Below are 17,930 nucleotides of genomic sequence, written 5' to 3'. Positions count from 1 at the left end.
GCTTCACACTTAGTGTGGAGTCTACTTGATTCTTTTTCCCTCCCTTCTGCCCCTCCCCACTCATGCTCTCTCAAATAAATAAAATCTTAAAAAAAAAAAAAAAAAAGAATTTCCATTTCCTAATAGATCACTTCCCTTCCAAATCCCTTTTAATGTTTAACTTTGGTACCCCTAATCTGTTGATCTACTACCTGGATACCTCCTTATATCTTCCCTTTAAAAAAAATTTTTTTTTCTTCTTCAGTGTAACCAAAATTCTTAGAATGACACTCTTTCCTAGAAATTCTCAATTATAGCTCATTCCCTGAAGTCCACTTTCCAGACTCCATCTTCCATGTTCGCCTAATACCTGACTACATTCTCTCTTGTGCAGTCCTTATCATACTTATTATAATATGTTTACAAGTCTAATTCCCTACTCTGATAAATAATGAGTTGTTTATGGGAAGGTATGGTATCTTAATTATCTTTATACCCCAAACATCTGGCCCAATGCCTGATAAATAAATACTCAATAAATACTTGCTGAATAATCAATTTCCAAAACAGAAAATATGTCTACACTCCACTAACTCTTCATTGCACATTTTCACGCCATTGTTCTCTCTTCCTCTGATGCCCATGATTTCTGTTTCTATCACACTGTTCCAAATCTCAACCATCATTTTCAGCCTTCCAGGTCACTCCCTCTGTGCTAGAGGTCCACAAAACTACCCTCAGGTTTGATGATTCACTAGGAGGACTCACATGACTCAGTATATAGTTGTACCCACAGCAAAAGGACACAAAGCAAAATCAGCAAAAGGAAAAGGCACATAGGGAAAATTCCAGAGGAAACCAAGAGCAAACTTTTAAGAGTTTCTTCTCAGTGAAGACACAAGGATGTGCTTAATGCCTGCAGCAACTAGTTTTGACAACATGTATACAATATTGTCTACTGGGAATGCTCATTAGACACTCAGTGCCCAAGGCTTTTATCAGGAACTGGTAAACATACACCTTCTACTTAGTATACCAAAATTCCAGATTCCCAGAAGGAAAGCAGGTGTTTGGTATAAACCACATTGTTTGTTCAAAACAGTTTAGGCTCAGTGAACCCTTCCTATCAATTTTGGGAATACTGGGGACCCTCCTAAAGTCTAAGTGCCCAGACACCAGCCAAGAGCCAACACTGCAAACAAGTATTTCTAAGGGCAGCAGTCTGGAGCCTGCTCTGTTAACTCTTTTCTCTACACCTTCCTACTCTCTAAGGACAGTTTAGACCTTGTCTTCATCCCAATTAGATTTACCTAGGTCTTCAGTGTATTTACCATCTTTCTCAATGGAGGCAAGCTTCCCAAAAGCTAACCATTTGCTCCTGGTTGTATCTCCTCCAGTCTTCTCTGCAATCCACTGTATTGCTCCCTCTCTTTTGGCTCCTTACACATAGCCTACAAACTTGCGTAAGTCTACCCAGTCTGAGAATCTGAACCTCTATTTTCTTATCCCTTAATGTATGACAGCATCCACCTCTTTTCCTTTTTCATCCAGTATCCTGAAAGAGTCCTCACATTAACTATCTTTATCTCACCTTTCATTCATTATTCAAACTACTACAATCCAGACTTTAATCTACATTTCTTTACTGATGAGACCACTCAACAGAGTAGTTGAAAACAACTCTTTTCAGCAAGTCGTCCTTCTTAGAGCAGGCTTTCTCCCAGCAAAGAGCTTGAGTATTAGAGTGGGGAATGTTTTATTTGGCACAGGATACAGCAAGTAACTCCTGTGCAATGTCTTTGATTTCTGCCAGACTTTTTGTATATGTATCTCCTATGTTATTAGTTTGCAAACTTCATTTTTTTTAAAGATTTATTTTATTGAGAGAGCTTTTGTTTGTTTAATTTTAGGCCAACCAAAGAAATACAGATAAAGTTTTAAGATCATCTTATTTTATTAAATGTATAAGAAAAGGCACACTTCATATTTGTTAATGTAACTGCAAAATATCATCTTAAATGTTTTGATGTGACATAGGTTACTTAGTTTTGATACTACCTTAGTTCCAGTTTTGGGGAGTGTTTTGTTTTGTTTTTTAAGTTTGGCGGGAAGTGGGGTCTGTTAGCAATGAAAATGAGATACATGTTTCACCTTAATTTGACATTATAAATTACTTAGTTTTTTCTATTATGCTCTACAAGTTTAAAGTTTTTAAATATGGCAAAAAATAACTTTCTTTATTCTAAATCAAACTACAATTAGCCCTGGACAGGACCAAAAAAGCCAAATTTTATCGCATAAAATGACAATTTGATATGCCTGAAAGAAGAGCAAAGGGTAGGAAGCTGAATTCCCTTCAGACCTAATAATCTAACATTGTATTAATCCAAAAAGCTGCAAGTAGCATTTAATAATTTCAAAAGGTATGATTCAAGGTGGGTGGAATCTTAATTCAGTTATCTACAAAGATTAATCTATAAATAAAACTAAAAAATATTTGGCAAGAGGGGCACCTGGGTGGCTCAGTCGTTAAGCATCTGCCTTCGGCTCAGGTCATGATCCCAGGGTCCTGGGATGGAGCCCCACATCGGGCTCCCTGCTCTGCAGGAACCCTGTTTCTCCCTCTCCCACTCCCCCGCTTGTGTTCCCTCTCTCGCTGTGTCTCTGTCAAATAAATAAATAAAATCTTAAAAAAAAAAAAATTTGGCAAGAGGTCTTACAATGGAAAATATCACGCACTGTCAGTGGAACTTTTAATTATTACAACCATTCCAGAAATCAATTTGACATTACAAATATTTAGACCTTTGTTATAGTAATTTTTCTGTCAGGAATCTAGCCAAGAAAATAATCTCTCTCTCAAATAAATAAATAAATAAATCTTTTAAAAAATGAAGTTTGCAAACGAGTAACACAGGAAATACATGTTATACTATTAAGTAAAAAAGAAAAAACTGCACATACACTGTGATCTCAACTGTAAAGAAAAAGAACTTACAAATTAACAGAAACTTTCAAAGTACAATTTGATAATATATGAGTCAAAAAAATATTCATACCTTTTGACCCAGGCACTACTGGGTCAATTCTACTTCTAGAAATGGATCAACTAGCAATAATCGCGCCTCGAATAAACCTCATTGGCTACGATACTGCCACAGAAGAAAACAGTTACAGTTGGCACAGATATGTTAATGAATAATCAAGTCTTCTACAGTGTTATTTTGGTAAGGGAGTATTACACATTTTATTTGCTATTTCTTAAGATCTAATTTTCAGATGTACAGTAGTTGCTAAATAAATATTTTAAAAACATTTTATAATACACAATATCATCATCATAATCCTCTATATGAGTCTATTATTTGTTATTAATTAGGTAATTTATCATAAATAAACAGGGAGTTTGGTTTCACTAATCAATAGTTTTTCTAATGTATTTCAACCTTTCTACAATTCAAGCCCATATAATCGCCAGTCCTTTTTACTTCATTTTTAATTCTTCCACGTTCCACGTATCTCCTCCTATTAATGCCTTTTATAATTCACTAATGCATTGTTATTTTGAGTGGAATTATGTTTTGCTCTCATGATGAATTTTACCTTTTAAATACAGAACTGCAAGAATTTCCTTCAACTTGTTTTGCTTTGTGTTTATTTTTCTTCTCAGTTACAGAAATGTCCTACGATTATATTAATTATAATACATCAATTTGAAAAGACACTGTACAACTCAAAACCAAGTATATTAGAGAGTAGCCTGTTACTGGATGCCTGACTAGGAGCTCCCCTATACTCTGGTGAGTTAGACTACGAATGGGCTTCTTATCTAAGAATAGCTAATCCCTGGGCTGGCTAGCAGCATATGGGATGGCAAGGCCCAACAACCCCACCCAACTTACAACATTAACTAACTCAATCTGATCCTCTTTCCTGAGGTATCTAAATAGGAGACAATAGTTGATAACACGAAACTTAAACTAAAGCCAAGATACAGTAAAGCCATGAATAAGTAGAAGTAAAGAATAAGCTGAAACCAATAGTAAGCAGACACTATGAGACAGAGGGGAAAAGCAGTCAGCCAGTTCACATTGCAACAGAAAAAGCTGGAACTGGAAGTAGGTAAGTCACCGTGACAGACCACTAGATCAGGGAGCAAAGGACACAAGCAGTTGAGAAAAACAACAGAATAACTTCATAACCAGACTGCACTATATCCAAAAACAGTATCATCCCAGGCTCCTCGAAGCCTGGTTGTACAATGGCAAAGCTTCCTGTCTTCCTTAGTGTCCATGCATTCTTATAATAAACTTCCACTGCTTAAGGTCCCCTGAGTGATTCTGTTCTTTGCAATCTAATAGAGCCTTATATTTCATACTTTAAGAACTCATAATGATACTGGCATATGTTCCCAATATATTAAATGAAAAATACAGAATACAAAATAAGTATGGTCTCGATTTTTTAATATAAATATTTACATATATGTAGAGAAAAATTTAAAAAGTTAATCCACCAAAATATTAATCGTGGTTAATCACAGGCAATAAGCTTATGGGTAGTATTTCATTTTCTATATTTCCATGTTTTCTAAAGTCCCTGTAACATATATTGCTATTTTAAACTAAACGGGGGCTCCTGGTGGCTCAGTCGGTTAAGTGACCAACTCTTGATTTCAGCTCAGGTGGTGATCTCGGGGTTGTGGGATTGAGCCCTGTGCTCACCAAAGAGTCTGCTTATCCCTCTCCCTCTGCTCCTCCCCCCACCCTCCCACCCTGGCTCACTCTCGCTTGCTCTCTGAAATAAATAAATAAATAAATAAATAAATCTTTAAAAAAATTCCTAGAAAGAAAAATTTAAAACCAATACACCAAAATATTAAATGACTTTAGTCTCTTGGTAATTATAGACAGTTTATTTTCTGCTTCACTGAGACATACTATTTCCCAGTTTTTAAATAATCTTTGTTTTTCATTATAATTAGAAAAAGGATTTTTTTAAAAGATTTTACTTACTTATTTGAGAGAGAGCACAAGCGGGGTAAGGAGCAGAGAGAAAAGCAGACTAGAGTGGGGTGAGGGGCAGAGGGAGGGAGGGAGAAGCAGACTCTCTGCTGAGCAGGGAGCCCGAGCAGGGCTGGATCCTGGGACTCCAGGATCATTACCTGAGCTGAAGGCAGATGCTTAACTGACTGAGCCACCCAGGCGCCCCGAAAAAGGATTTTTTTTAAAAAAAGAAAAAGGAGGGATGCCTGGGGGGCTGAGTCGGTTAACCATCTGCCTTTGGCTTAGGGCATGATCTCAGGGTCCTGGGATTGAGTCCCCCCATTGGGGTCCTTGCTTGGCGGGAAGCCTGCTTCTCCCTCTGCCTGACGCTCCCTCTGCTTGTGCTCTCTCTCTCTCTGACAAATAAATAAGTAAAATCTTTAAAAAAAAAAAAAAAAAAGGAAGAGGATTAAACCTGAAGAAAAAAATAGATGATTAAAGAGGCTCTGTTTTGTTTTTAAAGATTTTATTTTTAAGTCGTCTCTACACCCAACATGGGGCTTGAACTCACAACCCCAAGATTAAGAGTCACATGCTCCACTGACGGAGCCAGCCAGGCGCCCCAAAGGGGTTTTGTTTTTAAATCAGACTAAGGAAATACATGTGCAATCGACATGCCTAGATTTCAAAATAATTCTACTTTTAAAATATATTGTAGAGTATATTCTTTAGGATTTTTAAAATAAGTTTAAATACATAATAAGTATATTGTAAAGAATTTAGAAATTAAAGAGAAAAAAGTAATTTCTAATTCACAACAGTAGAATCTCAGAATCTGAGAGCTGGAAAAAAAGTTATCATTTAGTCCAAACATTTCATTTTAAGATGAAAAAATTAAGTAATAATATATAGGCTCTAGTCCAGAGCCTTACTTTCCTGAACCCAAGCCTGGGGCAATTTCTACTAGAGGACAATGCCTCTATAGTAACTCTCTCTGTAAGCATAAGAAAATGTTTATTTCCTTGAACTAGAAACTTCTAGATTGAGAAAATATATAAGAATTGGAAGGGGAAAAAGTTCTTTTTCCATCAAACAAATTATAAAATTAAAACTAGTACAAAATAAATGTTAACATTCTCATATGGATCAAGAAAAATAAAATGTTGCTCAGCTTTTCACATTTGTACCTAAAATCCCAAAATATATAGGATTTATAAATGTTTGTGTTGTTGAATAATATAAAGAATGCATAAGTTTGTCGATTTGGTTCAATAAAATAAAAGAAGCAATTAAGCAAACAGACTCTGGAGCCAGCCAGACTGCCTGGAATGAAATCTTGACACTGCCATTTACTAGATGTGTCACTTTGAGCAAGCTAAGTTACCTTTTCTGAGCCTCAGTTTCCTTATTCATACACTGGGAAGAATAATACTGCCTAACTCATTAAATAATATAATAAAGCACCAACAGTGGATGGCATAAACGCTGTATGTTGTAACTGCTTTTATTATTATAAAACAACATAAATGTCTGGTGTGCTTTTATTATGGTTATCATTCTTCTAGTAAAGTGGGCAATATCATTTAATAGCCACTATGGATAACTTGATAAATTAGAGAACGCCCAAATATCAATGACTTCACAAATATCCCCTTCAAACAGCTTACCAAATAGAATAGCCAATGATCAAATCAGCTAATGTTAACTGTGAAAGATTTTCCAACTTTTTGCCAACCTCTTCAAGGTCGGGGGACAGTATAAAGGAAACAGGGTACCCAGGGAGGTGATAGTTTAGGAAAGCCAGGCACAACTAAAGAGTTACAAACTCCACAAGCTAATATGGGCAAGCCATCAGGCCAGAAATCCAGGCAGGTAAGACAAAGGCTGAAAAGCACAAAGAACTTATTGTGGTAAAGATGGAAGAACAATACAATGGAGAGACACATGCCCAAGTTCGAATCCGGGTTCAGAAAGCAACTAGGTATGTTGTCTTAGGAAAACAAATCTCCCTTCTGACTTTATTTGCTTCAGGTAAGACAAACTGCCTCTCAGGGTCATATATAGCCCAAAGGTCAAATGGTGTACCAAAGTTTTTAAATTTAAATTAAAAAAAAAAAATAGCAAGGCTTTCTGAATACACTACAGGTGGGACAGCTGCTGTAAAATAGGAAGAAAGTTTAAAACTTTATTCTTGTCAAAAAGTCTTCTTTTTTCTCCTTTCAAGAGAAGGTTGTCAAAAGTTTGTACTCTTTTTCAAGTATGCCTGATCTCAACTTTCTGACTGAGAAAGCAATTATAAAAAATATTTAGAGTAGGGGGGAAATGAATGAGTTTTAATTTTCAATGGGGGGTCATTAAGACGACAACTGTGAAAAGAAAAAAGAAAATAAGTGTGAAAGATCTGAAGGTGAATGAACTGGCCATTTGGATATCTGGAGGGAATACACCAGAAAGTGGAACCGGCCAGTGCGAAAGCCCTAAGCCAGGAGCGTGCCTGGAGAATAGAAAGAATAGTGTGACTACAGTCGGGTAAACAAATCAAAGAATAGTAGAGGGGAGCCTGGGTGGCTCAGTCAGTTGAGCATCTGACTTGATTTCCACTCAGGTCATGATCTCAGGGGGTCCTGGGATCCAGCCCCACCTCAGGCTCCCCACTCAGTGTGGAGTCTGTTTGAATTTCTCTCTCTCAATCTCCTTCTGCCCCTCCCCTCCCCTCCTCTCTCACTCTCTCTCTCTCACACACTCTCTCTCTAAAATAAATAAAATTGTTTAAGAAAAAAAAAAGAAAGAATAGTAGAAAAGAAGTCAGAAAAGTAACAATGGGTCAGATCACATAGGGTCATGTAGGCCACTAAAAGGGACCTGAACTCTGAGAATGGGCAGCTTTGGGGAGGCTTGATACAAAAAAGAGACAGGATCTGATTTATATTTTAAAAGGATCACTATGGGAGATGTACTAAGAAGACTGTAAAGGTTGAGAGGCAAAGGAAGGAGGGAAAAGAAAATTAAGTGTACAGAAGAGAGATGACAACTCACACCAGTAATGGAGATGATAAAAAGTGGCCAAATCTTGGATACATTTTAAAGCAGAGCCAATGGATGATTTTTTTTTTTTTAAGATTTTATTTATTTATTTGTCAGAGAGAGAGAGTACACAAGCAAGGGGAGTGGCAGGCAGAGGGAGAAACAGGCTTCCTGTTGAGCAAGGAGCCTGACACGGGACTTGATCCCAGGGCCCTGAGATCATGACCTGAGCCGAAGGCAGATGCCTGACCGACTGAGCCACCCAGGTGTCCCCAATGGATGATTTCTTGACACCCTGGATGCAGTGAAAGAGAAAGAGAACTTAAGGATGTGTCAAAGATGTTTTTAGTCTAAGCAAATAGGATGCCAGATCAGCCATCAACTGAGAATAAAAAGGCTACAGTTGAAACTGATTTGGGGAAAAGATTATGAAATGAGTTTTGGGTATTTTGGATCCTGAGACACTCAATCTGTACAAATCTAGACTCATAGGATTTTATCTTCCTATAGATGTGACAAGACCTATAAACATGAACGAGATATTTCAGATTCAAACTGAAAACATCAGCTCTGCAGATGACAAGTGAAGATAGCCTAATGTTGAACTCTGAGCTCAATGGAATCAGCTTTTTCACTATTTGGGGGGATGAAGTCAACTATAGAAGAAATTAACAGATATTAATTCATAAAAGCCACGCTTTAAATTCACCTGGCTGCCTCAATATACATCTGAATATCGATGTGGCTCAAGGAAGAAGGGCTAGAACTGAAAGTGTACTGTGTTTACCCAGAAGATGCAGAACCCCTGGAGTTGAGAGACATATATATGAATCTCAAAACACGTCTAAAAATTTTAACTGTGTGACCAAATTCTGAATATATGGGTTCATCCAGCTCTGTGAAAATATAATCTTATTAATAAACTAGTAAAATCAAAGATTTAATTATTTAAATCATTTATTAATTCACTCTATCATAAACCTCATCACTATATAATTCTATAATATTCTAATTAGAATTTTACTCAATTATTAAGATTACATCTTCAAGTATTTACAGATGATTATGTATGTTGTTAAACAATGGAAGTTATGTAAATCTATACTGATTAAACTTCATGGGTAGTAACCTCTGATGATATACGAATTCAACTAATCTAACTCAACTATCTAATTTATACATATGTTAGAATATTCTTCACACTTACATAAATCTTATGAGCAACACAATAATGATAAACTATGTTCATTTAAGAAACAATACATGGTTGAACGGGATTATAATATAAACTACCAAAAATATCAGTTTCAAGTGACATTTACAATAGTTTAGAAAGAGTAGAAAAAGAAGGCTGGGTACACAGGAATTCCTTTACTAGACTAACCAAGGACTCCACTATAACTACAACACAAGATCAAAGACAATTAAAAAAGGAGGTCTTGCAGGAAGCATACACACACACACACTCAAAAAAAACCCCAAAAAACAAACAAAACAAACAAAAGGTAGGTTATCCCAAAGTCCAACCAACTCTAACCTAAATAAGTTTAGGTCTACTTAGATGGTAAGATCCTACATAGATGGCAGAATGGAGAAGAGCTTAAGGAGAAAATCATTTGTCCAGGTCTTTGTGAGAAAATTTCAGCCTTTGTGTATTCAATTTAGTTTTAAGTGTAAAGACTTAAAAAGCACAGTCCTTTCCTCAAATCTAATAAACAGATCATTGTCAAACACCACACATCTTGTATCTAAAGGGTAAGACTTTACAAAGTTCCTCACTTCAAAAATCTCTGATCTTGTGGGAAAGCCCCTTCCTCCTTCCGGCACATGCTGTTCCCTTGCGTGCTAACTGCCCTGTGGTAGCAGAACAGGAAATGCAGGTATATCATCGAGACAGTCTCCAGTCAACAGTAAGGGCAGCCACAGTTCTCTGACCGGACTCCTTACAAAGCCAAAACAAAAAACACAAAACAAAACATGAGATGGGAATGAGAATGAGATGGAAATGGGGAAAGAGATGGCACATGCAGTCACCGCTGGCTTTCCAGACCTCATATGAAATTTGATGACTTAGAGACAGAACTCAAAACATCTCTTTTATCTAGAGACCATCACCACGATCTTGTCTCATCTAGACCATTCAATAGCCTCGTAACTATTCTCCCCAGTTTTACTCTAATCCCTCTACAATCCTTTCCTGCCCCCACTGAGCTCACCATCCTCATGTCAAGGCTCCATCCCCTTTACTCACTATGTTCTGGCGACAGCATACAAGTAGCCTTTCAGTTCCTCAGGCCAGCCAGACTTAATTTTGCTGTTCTCCACACCTGGGATGCTCTTCGCAGAACACTTTCATCGTTCCTAAATGTTACCCCTCAGAGAGCTTCTCCCTAATCACATTATTTTCAGTCACACCACTCTACTGGGCTCCCTCAAAGCAATTTGCTCAGATATAATCTGTCTCTTAACTATAAGCTCTGTGAGGACAGGGTAACTAGGTTTGTTTTATTCATAACGATGTACCTAGTGTCTCAAATAATACCTACCATAAAATTTAATAAACGCTTGTTATATTACTTACCAGGAAACCTCAATTAAGACAGCTGATAAGGAAGGATTTAAGCAAAAAAATTCTCTGAGGAAACAAGTATCTTAAAACCCAAGTATTAAAATTCAAGCATCTAAATCCAGTACTCAGAACAAACTTCTCTTTATTCGTAGTTCTGATAATGTTGCTTGTCTCATTCCCAACCTACAGTTCATCCATTAGATAGACAGAAGAAGTAAAACACAAAGGAAAAGCCCACACATGTGAATTTAAAAGGAAGCGCCAATTAGAGATCTTCAAACCCCAAAATACCTCAATGGCCCCTAAGAATATCACTGGGTACCAACCTGATAATATCTGCTTTTGATTAAATGTTTCAACTCAATCGAGTAATTCTGATTTATGCTCAGGGTCTTGGTTAAAAGCAGGAAAGCAAACGTTAACTTTTAGATGGATTTCCAAGAAAATGGTAAAGATTAGCCAAAAAATGTGCACGAAGGGATAAACACCAAAATATGTAGTAAGTAATAATTTGCTTAATGTCTACTGTGGGTCCATGACATTAAATTATTTTTGACTCCCACATCTAATCCCTGAGGTAGACATTATCCCTTTTGCAGATGAGAAAACTAAAGCTCAGAAAGGTTAATGGTTACAGTTAGGTTACAGTTAGGAAATATCTGAGAATTAAAACTAATCCGCTTAACAGCAAAGACCATACTCTTTCCACATACCATCACTTGCTTCTAAATGTGTCTGATATGATATGAGAATCGCCTAAGCTCTTATTAAAAATAACAATTCCTAAACTCTTCTTAAAGATTCTGACCGGGGATGTCAGAGCTAAGAACCTAAAATGTGTATCTTTTAAAATGCTCTTAGTGATTCTGATAATCGGGCAAGTTTAAGAAATCTTGCATTGGGATTAAGCTAGACTACCTGAACACTGAAAGTCTGGTTTAAGATCTGATTTTATAAATGGATTCTGAAACAAATTATGAAAAGTCACAAAAAATCTTACACAGAAGATAACAAAGGACACTAAAAAGTTATCTGTTGCTACATGTTATACTTAAAGTCTAATTTTATTGAGAATAAAATCTTAAGTAGCTTTATAGATTAGAAAGCAAAACCAGACACAGATACTAGAGAGACATAAAAGATCCCCTCTGAGTACAGTTGGTCCAGTATCCTGAGCCTTTAACCTATTAGGAATATAAACTCAAGTTTGAGCTCAAGAGCAGCTCTCAAAGTAAAAATGCTATTCTTTAAAGAAATATTATTATTCAGAGTAATGTTATTTAGAATAATAGTATTTGAGTAATTACCATCATAAATAATTTCATGTAACTTATTTTTCACCATTTAGTCCCTGTATTCCACTTAGCTAGTCACATAAAATTTTAAGCACCAGTCAATTTTACATTTGTTAATAGGCAGAAATCCAACACTGAACTGTTTGGACTGAAACACCATGTAAATTTCAAACTCAAATACAGTAAAATTTTGGAAACTTCAGTTTACTACCACATTCCTCATTTCTTCAAGAAAGTTTACCCACTGAGAAGTTTTAGTAGTTGGTCCAATTATTTAGCATTTTTTTTCCTTTGTATTCTCAAAAGATATGTTCAATGCTATATTCTAAATCAAACTAACTTCCTTTCAAATGATAAGGAATAAGAAAAATCTCTGGGGGAAAAAATGTCTTAATTTTATAACTTCCCCATAATTATCAAATTTTGTTTAAAAAAAGAGAAGCCGTTTATCTTCTGAATATGATTTTATAAGAGTTCTATTGTAAAATATTGTTTACCTCAGTAGGAGGTTCAGAAGGGAGGAAAACAGTTACTCCTTTGGCACCTATGACAAGGTCCAAAGATGTATGCAATTACCTCATTTATTTAGAGAACATTTTAGGACTTATAATATTCCAGACACTGTATTAAACAGTGGAGAAATAAGACCAATAAACATAATTCCTGCCCTCAAAGAACTTTATAGCTTTATGGAGAAACATCAAAATAAGGTCTTCAAAAATCTCAAAAACTTTAATCTTTAAAAATGGAATATGCCTTATATATTGTGCTGGGTGGGAGAAAGGAGGTGAAAACAGTAAAGTTAAAAAAAACTGTTTAATCAAAATGATTGTTACTTGGGCAAATCATGTTCAGATCTCCTGTTGCCAAGTACAGCATCTGATAGCAGTCTTGAAATACTGATACATTTCAAGATAGACTATTTTTTATTAACTCTACCATTTGAAAGGTCAAGGTGTTCTTGTGATATCTCCTATGCAAAGATCTTATTGTGCCCCAAAGTAGTTTCCAAGTTTTTTCATTTTAAGCCACATTTCTAAATCTTTCAATTTTCCACAGCATACCTGAGATGAAGACAAGCAAAGAGAGTGAGTTCCACAGCCATTGGTAAAAACTGGTGTTGAAGGATGAGGAATTATTTGTGGAGATGGTAGGAAGATTATACCTCAGAAGAGAGTACATGAAGATACAATAATTTAGTGAAATTAAAAGAGAATAACATTATTAGAAACAAACCTTAGCAAAATAACTTGGCTCTATGACAGGGCTTAAGTTAGAAGTCAAAGATTATGCCCTAGGAAAGCCCCAAGTGTGACTGTGATATAGGAGGGCACGAAGTGATACAGAAGTAAATAATGTCAGTTATAGTGATAGATCAGCTAGGGAATACTGGCCTAAAAACTAGATTTAAATTCTAATTTTTAGGTTAACATCCTTTAGCACTATCATCATCGTGAAAAATCAGTCTTCAACAATGATCACTATATGTTGCAAAATTTACTGAGAGGTAAAAAACTTCATAATTTTAAAATATTAACCAACCTGGCCTACACCACCTAATAAGTTAATCACTTTTCCCCTCATCTTCATTACATACATAATGAGAAGACACTCTCTCCCTTCCCCACCTCTCTCTCTCTCTCTCTCACACACACACACACAAACTTAATTGAAGTGTGAACTCAAGTTTTTTGAATTACATATATATAAATATTAAGGAACTTATTTCCCTCTTCCTTCAAGTACCACTTTTCCTCAAAACATGCTTCTGTGTATCTCCCTTTTGGAACTGCCACGTTGTTCCATACTGCTACATGCAAATCTAACAATGAAGAAAATTATTAAACTCATCCAGAAGGATGTCAAAAAAGAATACTGATCATGATGGAAGTACAAAGTATAAGTCTGATTTGCAGTCAATATAAAAATATTTACAAGGCGCCTGGGTAGTTCAGTCGGTTAAAGTGTCCAACTCTAGATCTCAGCTCAGCTCTTGATCTCAGGGTCGTAAATTCACACCCCACGTTGGGCTCCACGCTTGGCGTGAGCCTACTTTAAAAATAAATAACTAAAATGAATATATTTATATTACAAACCACGTTAAAGCAGACTTTGTTTAGACAAACTATTATTTCATATCCTTATATCCCCAAAATCTGATAATTCCCCCAAACTGACCTTGTGTAGTAGAAAATGGAAAATAACTTACTTTCTCACATCACTATAATGGCATACCAAATCATGTCATATGAGAATACAGTGATTTCTAAAATAAGAGTAATACTATAATACAATACATTGAAGTAGGGAGGGGAAAAAAGAGCAAAAATATTCAACTATAAAGTATAAAGGTCCACTCAAAAGTGAAATCTATGAAAAACATAAGTGGATGAATCTATATCTTTTCAGATTGATCTGGTTTACAGCTGATTCAGTTTGCAGTATCATTTACTTCCAAACCAGTAAGGGAAGACTGCTCTAAAGAGCTCCTTAGTTTTAAACAGGTGGGGTGGGAGCGGTGGCAGTTTTACCATAACTGTTTTACTAGTTCTTCCCATTTATATTTAGAGGTAAGAAAAACAGAACATGCTCAACAGTTAAAGTAACCCATAAGCACCAATTTCAAAAACCTTTATAGGCACTAACTGGGCTACCAACTGGCATAGCATGTCTGTGAATTATGCATGACAGAGTCATGTAAAAAAAAAGTTCCGTATTACTATTACTCTACTTATCTATGTCACCACAAAACAGGTTTAGGTTTTAAATAAAGAAAGATTTGTACTAATTTTCATCAAAGTACTTCACATAGCAATTTAAATATATAAATTGTTTAGAAATGGAAAAACAGGACTAAAGTCAATCACTGTTAGGTCTGAAAATGGCAGTTCTGATTTCTTAGTACTGTGCTTTATGCTTATGTTTCTCAAAGTGGAGCACTGTAAGTGTGGAGGATAATTAATGAAGGTTAATATTGAGCACAGTATCACATAATGTGATGAATTCTTGGCATATATTGTCTAATCGTTAATAATCTTAGAAGTTAAGAACTATAATGATCCCTGTCTTAACTGAAGAGGCATAAATAATCTACCCAAGTGGCAGAGGATAGATTTGAACCCAGAGCCTAGAACCAAGGTAATGGGGAAGAGAGATAAAGTGACTGAGATCACAGAATTAACTCCCAATGTAGACAGGCATACTGCTTACTGACGGCACATAATTCCTCCTCATACTCTGGAATAGTGGTTTTCATCCCTGACTATACATTAGAGTCACCTGTGGGACTTGCTTAAAAAAAAAAAAAAACCTATCCTTGCCTGGGGCCCTCGCTCAGATACCTGGTTGTTCAACTGACCTGGCCTGGGGAGAAGGCACCATCTTTTGTTCTTTTGTTTGTTTTTTTAATCTCTCCAGGTAGTTCTAAAGGGCAGTAAGACTGAAAACCACTAATAATTCTTCTCCACCCTGTTAACCTAAGTACCCAACTACAATCAAATTTACTAATCACCTATTTGGTTCTGCGCACTTCATCTATTCTATATTCTATTTACCCAACAAAGTGCTTAGTTTTTTTTTCCTTAAACAGAAGAAACATTACAACTATATTAGCACCTTTTTAAATAACAAAACTTTGCCAGCTTTTCTTTGACAAGAGGAAAACAGGAGGAAAGGCAGACAGCATGAAAGAGATTGAAAAATCCCTTCTTTAAGCATCCATATACTCCTCAGGTTTAAAACAAGGTAAAAAGGTCCTAAGAGTCAAACTAAAAAATTACATGGCAGGCTATGAGACTAAAAAAGTTCTGTGATATATGTTAAAGAGAGATTTAATATCCACGATATCTCTTAATTCTGCTGGAGATGACAGTTAAAACACTAAGTAACTGCTATTGTGGTGATAAATCCCACTGTCTTCCCATGGCGCTGTGACAAGTGATTATGCAGTGTTTTTACCCTATAAGTCACCTGAACATAAACTAACAGGTGCTAAAGAAATCAAAGCATTACATAACCATACCCAAACAACAATATGGCTGGTCATAACACGTAGTGAGAAATGCAAGGATTTTGCTGACAATCTCAAAGGAGAAGTCTTACCATTTCACTAAAAGTTATTCACTGCACATCCCACTCACCCTACACCAAAAGTATAATGGAAACTGTTCCAGACAGTCTCAGACTTGCTGGCCCTTTTATTTTACTAAAAAGGTGAAGTGTGGAGATACCTGACAAGCATTGAAGTATGACTTAGGATTTGAACAGGAGATCTAAAATGAAGAATATAAATACTTCAAGTTGTACAAAACTCTGGACTTCTCAGAGAAACATTACAAAACTTCCTGCTTCCGGACAGCTCATTATTTGGTTCAAGTCTTCACATTCCTTTATTACTCATGACTCTTTACAAAGCTCTCATTCCTTATTGTCTGAATATCGGACTTTTAAATGTTGCAAATCAGATTTACAGGAACCCTTATCAAATGAAGAAACCATCCCAGAGTTCATGCCCAGAGGAGACTTAGATTACATAGAGCCCTCAGTAACCTGAGCAGTGTGTGTCCATCACGTAGATTTCTTTTTAAAAACTGGTTGTAAACATGTATCGTTCTGCATATCTCAAATATAGGTTCATCTATACATTTTTATCATATACAATTACAGGAACCTCCATTACGTCCGCAGAAATTGACTCCGCAAGAAACTGGGAAGACCTCTGAGTGTGTGTGAAAGGCACAGGCACGACAGTGAACCACTCAATGCCAAATGTCACTGGGGTCTCATATGGCCCAGATCTGGCCACAGAGCCATATGTCAATAGGCTCAAAGGCACAGACGAGGAGAGAGAACCACAGGGTAACTGGGTAAGAAAACAAGGGGGAGGCACCTCATAAATATGTGTACTTCCACCCCGAAGCTGAAGGGGTGGCCCAAAGGGCAGACCCTAAGGAAAAACCTTCCCTCCTGGGATCCGTCACGTCGCCCAGGCCTAAAGGGCCCGCTAAAGGGGGTATGGGGTTGAGGGGGGGGTGGGGGGAGGAAGGGCAGTGTCTGTCCCCACTTCAGAGACCGAAACAAATTAAATTAAAGCAAGTTCTCACTTCCTGGTCGCCTACTCTTCTCGAAGGCCTCGACACAAGACGGACACCGGGTATAGAGGGCTCCCCAGGAGTACGGGGGGAGGGGGAAGGGAAGGGGGGCCCACCCCAGCCCTGCACCTTCCCGTCCTCGCCCTCCCCTCCTCCGGGCCTTACACGGTGACGTGACCGGAGCCGCGGACCACCACTGGGTCCGGCGAGTACTTGAGCAGCTGCTCCTCCAGGGCCCGCTCTTCGTCCTCCTCCTCCTCATAGATCTCGTCGAAATCCGCCATCCTGAGCCTCCAAGGCCCCCTGCCCAAAGGGGCCTGACTCCAGGGGCTGGGGCCGGGATAAGGGCTGGCGAGGAGGCGGAGGCTGAGGGGAGTCGCTGCCGCGGGCTCAGAGGCCGCGGAGATCGATCTTGGCTGCCTCGGCTCCGGCTACAGAGGAGATGGGGTCCCGGCCGTCGCCGTCGCCGTCGCCGCCATTATCATCAGCAATAACAACAACACAATGTCAACATCCGCCCAAGGGCCGACACCTCCACCAGCACCGCCGCCGCCGCCGCAGCAGCAACTCAGGCAACCACAGCAACAGCCAGAGCCACCCGCAGCGGGAGCAGCCGGCTACGGCATCGCGAGACTTCCCGGGAGGAGTGCGGGCGGGTGCGTGGGCGCCGATGTGCGCAGGCTGGCGGGCGGGAGCGCGCACGTGAGGCCTCGCGCGCTCCCAGGGCGCCTTGCTTCCTTCCTCCGCCCCACCCCGACCCCCGCCGCCGCCGACGCCTTGGGAGCGCGCTCCCGCCGGCGCGGTCCCGCCCTCCACGAAGTGGGTTGCGGTCCCGCAAGGGATGTCTCTGAGGCCCGAAGGCGTTGACCCCGACTCAGAGAATGGAGCTCGGAGTGTCCAGTGGAGCACTTAGTCACCCAAAGTAATCTCGAATCAAAACAACTAAAAATAAAAACACTGATTGGAATAGAGAATTTATAGTGCGTGT

General features: G+C 38.1%; 1 protein-coding gene across 1 annotated transcript in view; it reads right to left on the bottom strand.

Moving 5' to 3' along the window:
- The window catches only part of CHIC2 (cysteine rich hydrophobic domain 2), a 65,481-nt gene extending 47,911 nt beyond the window's left edge, over window positions 1–17,570 (bottom strand). The window contains exon 1 of the mRNA XM_021701711.1: window positions 17,108–17,570. Coding sequence (XP_021557386.1) covers window positions 17,108–17,226 — 119 coding nt within the window. The 5' untranslated portion in view covers window positions 17,227–17,570. The remainder of the gene's footprint in view (window positions 1–17,107) is intronic.
- Between the last annotated feature and the right edge of the window lie 360 nt (window positions 17,571–17,930).

This window comes from Neomonachus schauinslandi, chromosome 2 (genome assembly GCF_002201575.2).
Source record: "Neomonachus schauinslandi chromosome 2, ASM220157v2, whole genome shotgun sequence".
In the NCBI taxonomy this organism is placed as follows: Eukaryota; Metazoa; Chordata; class Mammalia; order Carnivora; family Phocidae; genus Neomonachus; species Neomonachus schauinslandi.
The sequence above is the reverse complement of the archived record's forward strand: the minus strand, read 5'-3'. Positions and strand labels throughout refer to the sequence as shown.